The 16403-nt window shown below is 38.9% G+C and overlaps 2 protein-coding genes across 4 annotated transcripts in view; both read right to left on the reverse strand.

The window, feature by feature from the left end:
* Nucleotides 1–201: 201 nt before the first annotated feature.
* On the reverse strand, nucleotides 202–2490 carry CCDC89 (coiled-coil domain containing 89). The gene is made up of 2 exons (XM_015852420.2): nucleotides 2337–2490; nucleotides 202–1391 (listed from the first exon to the last, which is right to left on the reverse strand). The coding sequence occupies exons 1-2, from the start codon at nucleotides 2381–2383 to the stop codon at nucleotides 335–337; spliced, it is 1104 nt and encodes a 367-aa protein (XP_015707906.1). The 5' UTR covers nucleotides 2384–2490; the 3' UTR covers nucleotides 202–334.
* A 740-nt stretch (nucleotides 2491–3230) lies between these two features.
* The window catches only part of SYTL2 (synaptotagmin like 2), a 46721-nt gene continuing 33548 nt past the window's right edge, over nucleotides 3231–16403 (reverse strand). The window contains exons 1-13 of one of the 3 annotated variants that reach the window (XM_015852418.1): nucleotides 14895–16397; nucleotides 13993–14094; nucleotides 13133–13186; nucleotides 11876–11923; nucleotides 10472–10566; nucleotides 8644–8763; nucleotides 7708–7877; nucleotides 7216–7318; nucleotides 6708–6878; nucleotides 6134–6212; nucleotides 5171–5270; nucleotides 4265–4470; nucleotides 3231–4075 (exon numbers count right to left, since the gene is read on the reverse strand). In XM_015852418.1, the coding sequence (XP_015707904.1) occupies nucleotides 3930–4075; nucleotides 4265–4470; nucleotides 5171–5270; nucleotides 6134–6212; nucleotides 6708–6878; nucleotides 7216–7318; nucleotides 7708–7877; nucleotides 8644–8763; nucleotides 10472–10566; nucleotides 11876–11923; nucleotides 13133–13186; nucleotides 13993–14094; nucleotides 14895–16386 (2886 nt within the window). In that variant the 5' untranslated portion in view covers nucleotides 16387–16397 and the 3' untranslated portion in view covers nucleotides 3231–3929. Of the gene's footprint in view, nucleotides 4076–4264; nucleotides 4471–5170; nucleotides 5271–6133; nucleotides 6213–6707; nucleotides 6879–7215; nucleotides 7319–7707; nucleotides 7878–8643; nucleotides 8764–10471; nucleotides 10567–11875; nucleotides 11924–13132; nucleotides 13187–13992; nucleotides 14095–14894; nucleotides 16398–16403 lie in introns of those variants that run through there. The other 2 variants (XM_015852417.2, XM_015852419.2) reach the window with 2 other exon arrangements.

Consider the following 16403-nt stretch of genomic DNA (forward strand, 5'->3'; position numbering starts at 1 on the left):
AAGCACATCCACTCCTAACCCCTGCCGTGGGATGGGTGCCCCACACCAGCTCAGGCTGCCTGGAGCCCATCCAACATGGCCTTGAGCATCTCCAGAAGGTGGGGCTCTCTGAGGCCTCACCACCCTGTGAGGAAAGAATTCCTTCCTAACCTTAATCTTAACCTCTAATTTAGTTTCAAACCAAGAAATAAAAGGCTCCAGACCAGTTCCTGCAGTAGGATTTAAGCATGTAAGTACGTTACAAAGTACATCTGCTAGAAGACGGCTGCATGAACAGAAATCAGTGCTATGGTACAGTAGAGGCAACCGCTATGAACCGTGCAGAAAGCTGATGTTATGCCTTAAAGTGACGGAGTTTGATATTCAATGCTTTTTCTTTGGCCAGTAAATCCATGCTGTGCTTTTTGTAAGCGTCGAACTGCAGTGAGAGCTCGCTGTACGCCTGCTGGCTGCTCTTCAGCTCTTGCTGGAGCCCTTGGATCTTCAGATCATAGTTTGCTGCCACTTCTTTGACGATGTGCTTCTCTGCTCTCCATTTGGCTCTTTCTGCCATCTCCAGCTTCCTCCCCAGCTGCAGAATTTCCTGCTGCTTTTCTTGCAGAGCTTTGCCCCTTTCTGTGGCCAGGTTCAGTAGCTGCTGTTTCTCCTCGTTTGCCCTCTCCAGCTTGGCCTGCAGCTCAGCTCCGTGAGCCTTCTGCTGGCTTTCCCCATGCTCCAGCTGTTCCACCATTTGTTGGTGCTCCTCCTGTAGGCGCTGCAGCTGTTGTCTTAGCGAGTCAACCTCCAAGGTACAAGTGTGTGCTTGCTGGCTCTGAGCTTCCAGGAGCTCCTTTTCTAGCTGCTGGGCTCTGGATCTCTCACAAGCACATTTCTCATGTAGAACATCCAGCTGCTGCAAGAGCTCTCTGGCCTGGGCAGCAAGATGGAGCATTTCATCCTCCTTGTCCTCTGCTGCATGGCTGGAGAGGGTTTCGTTCTCCTGCTGCAGACACTGGTTTTCCTCCTTCAGCTCCGTGTTCTGTTTCTCGTGCTCATCCTTGGAGGAGATCATTTTCTCCTGGTTGTTGGCCAAATCCTCCAAGTACTGAATCCGCTCGGTCTGGTTTTTTAGTTTCACAGCATCTTCTAGCCTCAGTTTCTCCAGTTCCACGTTGAGCTGCTCCAGGCTCTTGCAGCGTTTGCGTGCATCATCTGTTTTTTTCTTCAGGATACAGATAAGGCGATGCTGCTCTTCCAGGCGTGCCCGTAGCAGAGCCTTCTCTCTCTTCTCCTCAGGGCTCCCGCAGGGTGTCTGTATGCCTTTTGTCAGATCTTCTATATATTTGCCTATCTCCTCATCGCTTGTGTGGCTGGCCACCACCGTCTCTCCATCCTCTTCGGCAGTGGACACACTGTCACACACAAAGACAAAACAACATTTCATAGAGACCACTTCTCTTCGTGACCTTCAGCAGGTTTGAAGTGTTTCCAGCTCAGCACTAAGCTGATGGACAGGGAATCCCAAGAGCAGCCCTGCAGCCTTTCCTAGCTCTGCAGACCCCAGTTCAAAGACAAGCAGAGTGAATAGAAGGATACCAGACCCCATAAAGAACCGTAAGCTTGGTATTTACACAAGCCTATTCATTTGCCAATTACAAGCTTTGGTAATTATTCCTTCTCAAAGCACTACTTGTTAGAGCTACAAGAAATACTGTTACATTGAGGTAACCAGTAGATGATAAAGCTGCAAATAATTCCTCATCAATCCTTTTCCTCTGCCTTTGTTTTTTTTTTCTCTCCTGCAGATCTGGAATTATAAATGTAAGTAGAGCATATAAAGTCAGTTCAATCCTCAAATTGATTATTTTATAGTTTTAATGGTATATTACTCATTAATAATATTAATACCCCTACACTGTGCTTAGAGATGTATGAATAAATGGTAATAATTACTGAATGAACAATAATAAAGATGGTTGCCTGGAGGGAAGGTTCCTTATTTGAGTGTTGGTGCTGATTTGCTGAGTCTTGTTTCTCATCTAAAGGTATTTATATTACAGCAGCACCACCACCATTATTAGTGCCTAATCACATGGAGTGCTACCCACATGTACCAAAAGTTTATCTGAAACCAAAGGACAACTTTGAGATGCAGACCTGCAATGACACAGCGTGTGAAATAGCCTGCTGATAATCAGGCTCTGTGACCTCCTGTGCTTCGAGGCTGGTGGTAAAGGCATAAGGAAGATTCCTCGGAGAGAGGAGTAAAGGAGAGATGAAAAACAACATCCAGCAAAAATGAAACCAAATCTGCCAAGTCTGGACAAGATGCCAAGCTGTGACTTGTGGGTACTCACCTTCCACTGCTGCAGCTGCTTTGGCTCCTGCCACAACATTCAGCCATAAGAGGGAAAAAACCAGAAGGCTGAGACTATCCAGTGGAAAAACAACAGAGAGAGGGGCTCAGCAGGACAAATCTATTCTGTTGCCAGGTGTTTTCCTTCTGTAGCCTGTTTGTTGACACTCCTAGAATGGGGCTTGTGTCCATGGCAATGCAGGTCTGAATGGGTCACTCCAGAATCCTGCCTTCATCCAGACATTGTGGAAGTAACTGGGAGTAGTTCTTAGTAAACAAATGCTGTTTGTGCTTCCAAGGACATTAAAAAAACTCCCGTTCTTGTGGAGTCCTTATATATATATCTATATAAATGTATATACATACATACATGTATATACTGTCTGGTTCTTGGGTTGCCCATAGTCAGCACATCAGACACAGGTACATCAGTCCAGTGCAGGTCGCCAAGCTGTTTTTGGTCTTCAAAGGAAACAAAACAACAAAAATGTCCATACCTGTTAAGTTGTTGCTCACGTTTTCAGCAATTTTTTAAGGTGAAAATGAAATCCTGTAGCCAGTGAGCTCTAGAGGGAACTCCATGACATAAAGTAATACACTTTGTGTTTTATGCATTTATCTTCCTTTAGTGGCATGCATTTCTACAAGTGACGAATGCCTGTCCCATCTCTTGTGCTGCAGAGCTCTCTGAACGAGGACTGCCGTAATCCCAGCGTTCTCCTAACGGTGGTGCTGAAGAATAGAGAAATGACTTGGCAAAACGAGCTAACAGTTGCAGGTACAGATAATGAGTGCACTTAACAAAATAAATACCGAGTACTTTAATCATCATTAAAACTGGCAAGCATAGATCCTTTGGAGTAGCATTTGAATGAAGAAGTTTGACTCCAATGCCTTCAGCATTTAAACATAATGTTGATTTATTAGCAAGGTGATGAACAAATGTATAAGCAAACTTTATAAACTTAATGAAACAGGAATTAACAGTCCTCTGCACCTTGCAGAATAAGATGTCAACAGTTCCACTTCATGTAGTGCTTCTTCTGTTATAGAAGCAACTTCTATACCATATAAAATACAACCACAGATAAAGGGACTTATTTAAGAACACAGTCCACAGTCCTTGTTGGAAAGATCCAATGTAGCACAATGAGGATTCAGCTGTAGAGGGATGCTGAGGAGCACGAACAAAAGGCCACCTGTTGCCATTCAGTCATGAACAACACCTCACAAACAATCCAGGAAGTGCAAAGTTTACTCGCTTTTCTTTTTTTGACTGGCAGTTTAGATTTAAGCAACTTCAATTAGGCAACACAAGCACTCAGGTACCACAGTTTCCTCTACCACTCCGTTGCTAAGTGCATTCTTATTCAAGTTTATTTTCAGTGAATAAGAACTAGCCCCTTAAATTTGCATCGATCTGCAGGCAGAAATTTAGCCTAAAATATGAAGTGACACTTGATAGCACAGAAACAGAACAGCCACAGAACACAGGCTATGAATGGAGCTATTGTGCTCCTCTTCCAAGCTTCACCACTACACCTTTCAATTCCATTCCCAAGAATTCTTTTTGCTGCTAGCAATTGGAAAGCCCTTATTTTGTCAGTTTTGCAACCATGAGCATCCTGAGAGGTAGTGTATCTTCCACCCATGTGTTGGGTGACTTTATCATCTTCTCCCACAGGGCTGATTCATCTGAAGTGGAATCCATCCAGTCCACTGTAGTCCCATAGCTTTTGCCTGGAAAAACGTCAGAAACATTAATATTATTAATATTAAGAAAAGTTGAGAGCTGGCAATCAAATTTACCTGTCTTCTCAAACAGTTTCACCTCCTCAGGTGTTATTTTTTATTTTAAGAAGAAATGGAAAGGGAAAGAATAGAAAGACACTTTTGTAAATTAAGGATTAATCAATTAATTTCTAGTACCTGTTCCAAGGCCTATCCTGAGACCTCCCAGAAAATGGTTGACAAGTTTGTTGTGATCCCAAACTGTGAGTTCTATGCAGGCTTCTTTCAAATCTTCTGGTCTAAAACCATCATAGACCATGGTATGGTTGAATACTGGGTTTGTTGTTTTTGACACTGTTCTTGTTTTCTGGCGACTTTTTCTGCTGGTATCTGGAAGAATTGTGCTTCAGAAAGAAAAAAACACTGTCAGTTTGCACTGCAGGTTAACAGCGTAACTGGCATTAAATATATTCCATAAACAAAAACTACTCATTAACACTCCTTTGCATGTTACAAAGCAACTGAAGATAAAATGGCTCAGCATCTTGGAGATAAAAATCAAAGGTCATGTTCTCAGTTCCTTCCAAGAAATACATGTATCTGCTCCTGTAGTTCAGAGGACAGAAGAGGCACCTTTTTGCTACTGCCAGAGATTTCCCAACCATCTTGCTGTTGTCTTTACATTTTAAATCAGTTTGTAGAGAGGAAGAAGGAAGAAATACAGCTGTGCTTCTCACTTCTATCTTCTCCCCTGATTATTAGTAAACTAAAGCATACTCTTGCACAAACCTGCTTTAAATAAAACTTATACCACACACAAGATCGCTTAAATCTGAGTAGCCCTTCCACCAACAAACTAAGCAGTTGAAATGAAAGGGTGATGACTACTCAGAAAGTTCTCCCAGTGCATCTTACTTGTTAGTAAGTACTTAGCACCTCGAAGTTACAAGCCCTGAAGAACAATCTGCATTACAGTAAAGAAAAATCAGAAGGTAATTATGTATTTGTGGTTTTGTGTTTAATTTAAACACAGAAAATTGAAGGTAAGATTAGAAATAACAGCGGTGTTATCATTCCACCATTTTTGATGACTTCAGTTCTTACCACTTAATAAAAGAGTTGAGTCTGTTGCCCCTCAGAAGAGGAAGATCACGGCATTCCTTCACCCAGATGTGGACCTCACCAGTGGACAGAATTTTCTTTCCTGTAAAATGACATTAAAAAATCCTGTCTCTGATTATTCCTTGTAGGTATTTAGCATAGCCTTTACCACTGCTTATACTTTCAAATGAACTCCTCTGTGCTCTTAATATATTTAATTCTTATGGACTGGCTGGCTGGATTGAAGAACTGACCTAGCTTCAGTGTAAGGCCAGCCAAGTTACAAACTGACAGGCAAGAACAACCTGAAAGATCATACAGCTACTTCCAGTATCTCTTGAACATAATGTGTTGTTACTGCTTATTTAACAAACCACAGTGACTGATGATTTCATAATCTCCAAAACTGTTAGAGAGAAAATAAAACGTAAGTATACAGACTGGACGAACGGGGCCGTACATCTAATACTACAACAAATCAGGTAATTTCTTCTGTTGGAACATAAAAATAATAGAAGACCATGAAGTGTTCCTCAAGCTGAATTCACAGCCAGAGTGACCTAACTAAAACTAATTTATGAAATAGAATGTGAAATAATACACAACAGTTATGAATAATAAACAAACCAAAAATAAAGGGGAGTAGGGAGAGTCAGTCCTAGTCCTTATTGGCAGGCTCTCACAGCTGGTCTCCTGTAAAAGCTGAGAGCTCTTCCCCCTCACCTAGAACTGGAAGATCACATCTCCCAGAGCCAGAACTCACATGAGTCTGCAAGAAGCACAACACACAGAAAGTGCACCCAGCACTGTGTTTGAGCATCAGACAACTTGCCACATGATGCCATGATACAGAACACTGATAAATCCAGTGTTTTATCATCCAATCCACCCTTTTATCACTCAACCCACCCCTAGCCCCCAACTAAAACTCCAAATGCTTGGCAAACTCCAAGAAGCAATGCATACCTCCAACAGGCTGTGGAACATACTGGAGGGCAAGCTTCATCTCCCCTCTGTTTTCCAGTTCAAAAGCCGTCGTTGAAGTCTGAAATTTAAGTAAAAAAACACATCTCAAACACTGCAGTTCACACATATAAAACCTTGCACAGTAACAAGTTTTACTTGTACATGGCAACTTTTCTTCTTTATTTTAGGGCACATGACACGTGAAGGGCAGATTTAGGGCCACTTGACAGTGCATCATGTAGTTCTGCCACAAAAGTGATGGACAAAACCCAGGAGAGATCAAAAGCCTTTGAGAGCACTTCTTTTCCATTGTTGTGTACTTGGAAGTGATACATAAGAAACATATTCTTTCTGCAATGGAAAGTGCACTTCACAGACACACTTCTGTAGGAATATTTTGTCTTAACTAAAAATCAGCCTCAGCAGCAGTTATGACTTTTTACAAGAGTATGTGTCACTTCTTCACATTGAAAAAGACACAGAAGACACAGATCAGGCCTAAATAAAGAATGATTTGGTCTTTCACATACACAGCAGAAAATATAAAACAGCTAGCCCATCCTTAATAACTTACCCTAGGCTTGAGTGGAAACCAGTTGATCTGCTTGTTGGATTTATCATTCCAGTCCCAAGTTCCTAAATCCAGCTCCACTTCACCAAGGAAGCTATTCCTCCCAAAGGTATCATTGTGCCAGACAGAGATATTAAGGCTTTGGTTCTTTAGGAGATCTTTCTCAATTTTGTACTGCCAGAAGGGAGAAATGAAAGGGAAAACAAAAGTTAGAGAAAATGTGTCTGAGTTTATAACATACATAACTGCTCATTTCATTTCAAAATAAAACTCTCTTCATATTTTAATATTTCAGACCTTTAGTTCCTAAGTAGCTTGAGTTTGTTTGCATGAATTACACAACAGTCTGTTCTCAATGCTATATCCAGAGTATACTATAAACTATCAGTGGATAAACAAAGGTACACCTGTGGAGCAATCCATCTTAACATAAATATCTCTTATGAAAGTATCTGAATCTGGAAAGTTAGAATTCCTTATACTTCATGTCTAGTCTGTGTTTCTTATATACCCGCAGTATTTCATTGAAGACTGGATTAAACGTTTTCTTTTTCACTGATGTCTTCCGTTTGCCCAGCTTGTATTTCTCTGGAAGCAGGTAGGTCTTCACATACCTAAAATGTAAAGAAATTGGTAACAGGGGCAAGAAAACACGCCTTCCAACTTCCTGTTCCAAAATACATAAGTATTTACTTTCAAAGTAGAAGAAACCCACTTAACTAAATTCCCCCTTAACTAAATTCCCCGTAATCTTGGAAGCTAAAATTTAAAATAGAATTTCACATTCTTAGAAGTTTGAGTTTCCCATGCTAATGTATGCAACAATTCATACAGCAATTCTATAGTCAGGTCAGAGTAGAAAAACATGTAAAGCACGTTATAGCCTCCACTTAGCGTTTTGGTTGTTTTCTCCATCATACATAATTGTTGGAAAGAAGATACAGTTCTCGTCTGCACATTAAAAGTAAAAATTACACTTTAAAAATATTCTGTTTTTACTCACGGGTCTGAACGCTGTCTCTTGACATCTGCAACTGCCAAGTCCTTACACTGGCAAATGAAAATGTGGAGTTCGCTCAGTTGTTCTACGTAATCAATAGCAAACTGAATGTTCCCCTTCACATCGACACTGCCAAAGTCTCCACTATAGACACTCATTAAGCTTCCGCTCACCTGTATCATACACAAGGAGAAACATTTTTTTCTGGCTTTGCATTTCTACCAAATATATCAAGAGAGCAGAAGTTACTTTCAGGATCCAGACAATAAAGAAATTAACTATGAACCTTCAGATGTAATTATGAAATACAGCAGATACTATTATACAAGTTCCTTATCAAGCAGGTTAGCAAAAGGAAGAATGTCATTTGTGAATCTTAAAAGGTGTTTGGCCAAGTTTGCTACAACAACAACAGAAGAACTCATTTATTGCATCTAGGCTGAATAAAAAAGCAATAGGCTGCTATTTATTTAGAGACTGTGTGAGATCATATCCTTGAGGTATTTTATTTTTTTGAGATGTTTTTTATTCTCCTAAAATTGATTATCTAGTTCACCCCACATAGCAATATTGTCCTCCTTTCACATATTTTCTCCTTTACCCCTTACTCCATAACTAAGTGTTCGTTCTATGTAAATTCTTCCTCATTTTTGTTACAACTTTAAGCTGTTATTGTAAAAGCCTCTTTGTGTAGTGTTCATAGAGTATGCTATGGAGCGGGACCCCAAGCAAGCTCCATTTTTTGCTAGAAAGCAAAAAATAATCTTTATTTTTAAAGGCAATTCCAAGTGAAGGTTCACATAACAGAAAGAGCAGAGAGAGGGAAGGAAGGAGAGAAATGCCAGGGAGAGAAATAGAAGAGGAAGAAGAAAGCTAAAACAATTCTGAAGAGATTAGCAAAAATAAAGTGTCATTAAAACAAGGCTTTTGTGTACATACAGAGGATAAGGAGGCCATGCCAGAAGAACCACTAAGATTGGTTAGAGAGCTGGGACTCTTCTTGATTCTCCCAAAGGAATAACTGCTTTCTGATGCTGTATCTGTCTCTCTGTCATCGCTCTACAAAAACATCACAGAAAGAAAGTCTGTGTTCATTGTTGTTACAAAGAACATTTAAAAAATAAAAATAAAAAGGAAATCCATTTTAATAACGCAGATTGGGACTCAAAGAAAGCCAGAATTTAAATTTTCTAACAGTAAGCACACGCTAAAACATTTTTAAGGCAATAATGCAACTATTTGTTTTGGTTTTTCTTAGATCTCAAATGTTTATTTTCTTTTAAGGTAACTTAAAATGTTATATAAGGATGTCGTCACTGTTTACAAATAGAGAACCCTTAACTTTTTAGGTTTGGGCAGAAGGATAATGCACTGGTTTCTTCATAAGTTCCTTTTTAATTAGAAAGTGTTTTATTATCAGAAGAACTCACTGTTTTTAAAATAATCCTGCACCAGTGCATAGCAATGGATGTTAAGTTTATAATTACATGCTGTTTTTAATGCTTATTTCTAACTTCTTATTTCTATCAGATTTGTGTTATTTATTCACCAGTTTCATGCTTCATATTCACTAGATTTACACAGGTTGAACTCTAATATCAGTTTTGAAATATGAATCCTTCAAGTGGTCCATGCTGCAGTGTTAAAATAGCCTTCAACAATAATAAATATATAATAAGGAAATATTTCCTGTGTATTTCTCTGAGAAGGCACATTAGGGCGCTGTAATTTTAGAGCACCTCTAAATAAGGTGTAATTCATAGACAGTAAATGCATTGTTGTGTTCAAGTTCTGTGTTCATAGTAGGAAAAATTTCTTCTCCAAAAGAGTAGTCAGGTGATGGAACAGGCTGCCCAGGGAAGTGGTGGAGTCACTGTCCATGAAGGTGTTCAAGAAATGTTTAGATGTTGCACTAAGGGATATAGTTCAGTGGGGAAACGGTGGTAGGTGGATGGACAGACTGGATGATCTCGGAGGTCTTCTCCAACCATGGAGATTCTAAGATTCTATTCTGTTATCTATAGAGCTGCCTATTTTAGACATTTATGCTGAGAGACTGGTGTTTGCTTTAAATACAGGTGTCTTATCACCTTTCTCTGCTGACTGGGAAGGCACAGGCCAGGTTCCCATAGTTTATCTTTTTCAAACTTCGGTGTCATTTTATGAGCTATGAATGTGGCCTCAGAGCTTATTCCATGGCCCACACCATACTCTTAAAGATCATACTGAGTTAATGAAATGATATTAAATAATAATTTAAATGATTTACAAAGACATTGCTCAAAAAAATTCTGAGCTTTCATTTAGAGAGCCTCGTACCTGAACCTCCATCCCAAATTACTACCCCTCTGAGAAGAGTAATCAGATAGTGCCATTATGGATAGTCTTACACTCACTCAAACATTTTAGGCTCTGAACAAAACAAATATATTCAAGTATGCATGTTCTCAAGATAAAAGATCTGTTATTTTAAGATTAGAAATTGCCTTTGGGAATAACAGCTTAAATGCACTATGCTTCAATCTCCAAGATTAAATGTACTTTTTATACAGAGCTGTACAGTAGGAATAAAAGTTATTGAGGTGTCTGAAAGGTTAATAAGCTACAGGTTGCTTGTGATCATCCTGACTGTTATACTGCAAACAGTTATATGCTATGAGCAATTAGTAAACTGACTTGACAGAACCTGGAAAATACTATTTGGCAAATGCATAATGCCACAGCAATCAAAATTTTTAATTACAGTTCTTCAAGAGATGTAACATACCTCTTCCTGTAGGAATGATGGTACTGACTTGCTGAGTCCTTTGACTTTTTCAGGATTGGAAAATGGCTTATCAGGCTGTGAAGGCACTGTGGAGACTAAAGAGCAGTAATTCAAGTTTCAAAAAAAAGCTTGTACATCCAAAGAGTGAGATTCCATAGCAGGGCATGGTTAAAAATAAACAGCCTCAGATGAAATACATGCACATGCATGGAAAACCTTACATCTAAGTTGTAAACTTTCTTCCAGAACTCAGAGATGCTACCATTAGGAAGGGTCTAGTTTGAAATCTCCTGTAAATCTGGCTACAAAACATTGTCTGTCAGAAGATGAAATGTTTGCATTGCTTGACAACGGATAATCCTGAGTGCTGAAAGTTACTTCTGATCAAATCTGATCAGTGCACCTTCCAGCTTTTCTTTCTAGAATAAGAATAAATGTACTCGTGCACCAACTATGACATTATTGACATTAGAGTCAACTGAATGTCCTTGGTAAGGAGTTGGTCTACAAGCCAAACTATGTATTTATTTTTATTTCTCAGCCAATTAATAGCAAAAAATATTTGGGTGAATCAAGAAATGTTTACAAATGAACAAGGTCTCAAGTGTGTAGTATTCCTAGTTAATTCTAAAAGCATACTTCAATTATGCAGTTTCTTACAGCCCATCTATTTAACTTTCATAGAATCCTAGAATATCTTGTGTTGAAAGGGACCCACGTGGATCACTAAATCCAACTCCTGGCTCCATACAGGACCACAGAAAATTCAAACCCTAAGTCTGAAAGAACTGCACAAATGCTTCTTCAACTCTGGTAGCCTTGGTACTTGGTACCACTCTCCTGAAGAGCCAGTTCCGGGGCTCAAACTTTGCTACATCTTTAGTGAAATTCACTTCTGTGTTCTTCATTTATTTCTTTACACAAACTAGCCTTCCAATGATCTAATTTACTGTAAGCTCAAAATTCTTAGCATTTTTCATGTTCTAACCACACTCAAATTTAATGACACACTAAAGCTCCACATACTACAGGTCTTATCACTAGATACACACTGTGAAATATACTAATACTGAATATCCTATACAGAGAATTTTTTTTGTAAGGGACAGCCAACAGGACCATGTACCTGTTGTATACATTTTAACACCACACACATGCTGGGACTGTTTCTAAAGAGTTAAGCTTTTTCGAAAGCTTTTGCTGACAAAGCTCATACAGTGCTTAAGATATCAATTATTGTCAGTATGCAGTTAGATGCAGTTACTTTATTCAGCAATATTCTAGTCTAGGTGTGTAACCTGTTAGTTGTTAAATAAAGAAATAAAGAAAACATCTTTAGCGTGTTAGTTTAAATATCAGTGGAGAAACTTCTCCATTGTCAGTTTGAAGAATCCTATTACTCACTTCCTGCTGCACTTCCATTCCTCACTTGATGCTGATCAGGTTTCAGACCTGCTCAGTGCAGTATTGACAATAGTCAATAGTGGCACAAACAGCTTTACAGTTTTATAAATAACATCAACACATTTTATGTGTGGCAAGCTTTTACTTTTCTAGATCCTCACGAATGTTTATGTTTTGTGTCATGCCTTTTAGGAGCTGAATAACATGAATGTGAAAGCTTAGCAAAACAAAATCATGAATATTATTGTCAAGAGATTTTGCCTTACTGTATCTGCACAGTTATCACTTTGGCTGGGTTAATCATTTTTGTCAAAGCTTCACTTAACGTATTGAACAACACATTTAACTAAAAAAAGCCACTCTTTTCAGATAAGTGCCTACATATTGAATATACAGAGTGCTTTCAGTAAGGCTTTTCATCTGAAGGCAACATTATGTACTTAAGCAGAGAGTTTTTAAGACATGTTAACATATTGGACATTGCACATATTCTATTATGTTACAGACCACTAACAATCAAAATGCTTTGAAGTGTCTAAATTATGAAAAAGGCAACTTTACACAACTATTTTTAGAACTGAAGTGCAAAAATGTAATGCAATGGATAAGAAAGAATTGTGTTATATTCCAGTACATTCAGTGTTATGTAATGGTTCTCCAGCATGTTTATCTTGACATGATCTTGGAGCAGGTTTGCTTTTGTTTTGCTTAGATATGGAATTTCTAAAGGAACATAGAAAAAAATTAACAGTAAGGCACCAATAATGCATTAATAAATCAGTGTTGTCTACAGTAGCCAATCCAGCATCATATTATGCTTAAAGGAATTCTACTTTGCTGGATTGAGACAGCAAAGAGAGATCCTTTTCAATGGATGTATTGTGAAGGGCTTTCTTTTCAAGTCATTTTGCATGTCATAATGTAACAGATGAACAGACAAATTCAATACTGAATTAGACCCAGTTTTTCAGCTGAGCTAGTGTTCAAAGCTCTAAGTGATTTCAGAAACTGTATCACAGGCTGAATCACCAAAGGCCAAAATAATATGCTGGTGGATGGCACACAGTTTGTACATATATCACAGGATTTAACCTAAGTCTAGTACATAAAAATAAAATAAGAAAATTCTACAAAAGCATTTAAGTCATGCTGAAGTTAGTCTAATTTCAAAGAATAATACAATTCTTGGCTTCAAAAAACTTTCACTAGCAGAGAATACTGGAAACAAACTTCCATGCAGACACACAAGATATTTACCATCTTCAGCACTAAGAGCTATTTCTTCCTTTGGAACATTTATTTTTCCTTTATCTGTACAAGAAAAAAAAGGTAAAACGTGGTTAGAAAGCTTGCTGTTCACTACAATGAAATGGACTGTAGCAGTAATCATAGAATTACGGACAAAAATAAAAGAAAAAACGGCAGAGTCACAGAAATGGTTAATTGAAGAGATGTCTTCTACTTGGGACGTTTACTTCAATTCAGCATCCAAGAAGCAGTACCATCTTGACACAGTTTCTATCAGCATGCTGTTACAACAATGTTAGTGCATAAATACATCCTGGAACTAGTTAGAAGTGAGCACAAGCATAGATGGATTTAGAAGATTAATTTGCCAACAACAGCCAACATCTTTCACAATCTACACCTCCATACTTCACTTCTTCCCCGTTAGACATGAAATAAACATCAAAACACCAAGGAGCAGGATGAACACAGACACAAATTATAACAGTAATCGATAACAGTAGTCTTAGGAGGCTACAGAGAGAGCTCAGGAATGATTCCTAAGTATAATCTCTTCTCGTTCCATTCTCCTAAAGTGAGCTTGGTTATATTAACTGCTAGAACAGATGAACCTACTGAATTAAGACAAGTTTTTCATGCTTCCAATGACTGCTTCTTAGGCCAGTGTTTCAAAAGGAACCTAAGAATTGAAAACCAAACCATAGGGGGAAAAAATACATAAATCAGTTTTACAATGCAAACTTCACACTGCCTACTGAGAAACAAATTCAGATAAAAATACTGCTTGGCAAAGTTGTATGGAAAAACAGCATAAGCATGCTCAAGCCAAACTAGAGGTCATGGGAGACACACACAAGCTTTGTGCTCACTTGAAGTAGCTGATGGAATGTCCTCTAGACTTTTGGAAGGCATTTTCCTATCTGCACTCCTTTTCAAAGCCATCAAAACAGGATTTAATTCTTCTTCTGAACCTGTTACGAGACAAAACACATGAACACTGCACACACAGACCTGCCTTTTCAAACAAGTCACTTCAAAAACAACAAAGCCAACCACCAATTTCGTCTGTGAATCTGTTTTGACCTTCAGCAAAGACAGTGAGCATGCACTGAAAATACTAAATAAATCCAAAGTAAACAGAGCATTTCCAGTCTCTCAGGAGCAGAATAAAAAGGTTAAACTATCACACCAGAGCTGCCAACTTAACAAAGTAATGAAAATTCTGTTAAATAGCTTGCTTCATTTATACACTTGTTTTCTTGTGTAACAGGCAGCAATTCAATGCTAAATTAAACAGCATAAACTATTGGTATTGTCTTAATATGCAGCCTCTCCATAAGTGTATGCCTTCCAAGACTAGCTGGCCAAACTAAAGAATGATCTCAGTCAGGCACTGATTTTTCTTCCTCTTAATCCAGGGTATTTAGAAGGAATACCAGAATCTGGGTGTTACAGTTTTATTAATTTGAAAGAAATGTCACAAGGGAGGAGCAAAAGGGTAAGAGCATGAAGACTGATGTGACTGACTCACGCTGCTGAATTCCTATGATCGGAAAGGCTTACCCAAACACACTACATGTTTGTCAAGCAATCTCCAATTAAAGGACTTAATCAGTTCTTCTCATCCTTGCAAAACAAATATCCTAAGCATTCAGTTAAGAAATAGGTATCATTTAGACCTTTAGATAATATACTTCAAGTTGACTAGCAGAAAAACAGTAGCCATGCTTAACAACCCAGCACCATGAATTTTAGAAAAGAAATGGCTCACGAGTTGAACTTCCGGTTCCAGAATAATAATCAGAGTTTTCATCTGAAAACCGAGATCCAAAATTCAAACTGTCACCATCTTCTTCATCATCATCTTCGTGCTGAAAGGACAGGGTGAACTGAGATCCTTCCAGGTGAGGAGAACTGCTCTCATCTTTAAGAGGTGTGCTTGTTCTTCTCAATTTCAACAGTTCCTTTAATTGTGAATTATCTTCAGAGACATTCAAGGATGTGCTCTCATCTTTCCTTCCTATTTCATTTATCTTGCATAAATGGATCACTGTATTGGTCTCTCCTATCTCTACCACAGGTGTGTTTCTCTGTTCTTTTTTACTAATAGCCTCATTTACTTTAAGGAGCTCAGACACTTCAGAAGTTGCAAGATCATCTACTGAAGCTTTGGCATTTTGTTCTGGAACTCCACTCTTGATAGCTGTCTTCATTGGTTTATGACAGCTACGCAAAGCATAAGGCTGTGACACCGTCATGACTAGAGTCTCTGTTTGTGATGGAAACACCCTATTCCCAAGCTTTCCTTGTTTATTTAATTCTTTGGATACTGGAGATGATGCTTCAGATGCTTCTTGAAGAAGTTTTTCCAGTGAGCTATTGAATTCTCTGAATTTTTCAGTATTTGAAACAGTAGTTTTTTCTATCATTTCTTGTATTTCTTGAAGGTGATCTCCTTCTTGACGTGGCATCCACATACTTCGGTGAGTTGCTATTTCACCTTGCATTTTCTTATCCATATTTTCTAGTGGAGAAGCTGGTGTTTCACTGACATCTTTCAGTACCTTCTGCAAATTAACATCCAGTCCTTTACCTTTAGCCTCTGACAGTGCAGATGTTTTCATGGGCTTGCCAGTTTCCTGCAGCACCTCACCATTGTGATGACCGGTCACATTTCCTACTTGTATATCAGCAGTCCTCTGCACTGTGCCATCCATACGCCTTGGTTTAGGTGGTGGTGTTTCAGAGGCCTCCTTCAGCAGCTTCTCTAGAGAAGAACGCAAGCCACTGTCCCTACAGGGGGCAACAGACTTTTCAATGGTCTCATTGATCTCTCGCAATGATTCTCCATCATTCTGACAGGCAGTGTTTTTAACTTCCATCTCAGCAGTCCTCTGTAGTGTCATGTCCACACGTCTTGGTTTAGGAGGTGGTGTTTCAGAAGCCTCCTTCAGCAGCTTCTCTAGAGAAGAACTCAAGCTACTGGGCTTGGAAGGAACAACAGACTTCCCTATGGTCTCACTGATTTCTTTCAGTGACTCTTCATCTTGCCGATACTTTGTGTTTTTAGCTTGCATTTCAGCAGTCCTCAGTACCGTATGCCTTGGTTTAGGAGGTGGTGTTTCAGAGGCCTCCTTTAGCAGCTTCTCTAGAGAAGAACGCAAGCCACTGTCCCTACAGGGGGCAACAGACTTTTCAATGGTCTCATTGATCTCTCGCAGTGATTCTCCATCATTCTGACAGGCAATGTTTTTAACTTCCATCTCAGCAGTCCTCCGTA

This window comes from Coturnix japonica, chromosome 1 (genome assembly GCF_001577835.2).
Source record: "Coturnix japonica isolate 7356 chromosome 1, Coturnix japonica 2.1, whole genome shotgun sequence".
Classification (NCBI taxonomy): domain Eukaryota; kingdom Metazoa; phylum Chordata; class Aves; order Galliformes; family Phasianidae; genus Coturnix; species Coturnix japonica.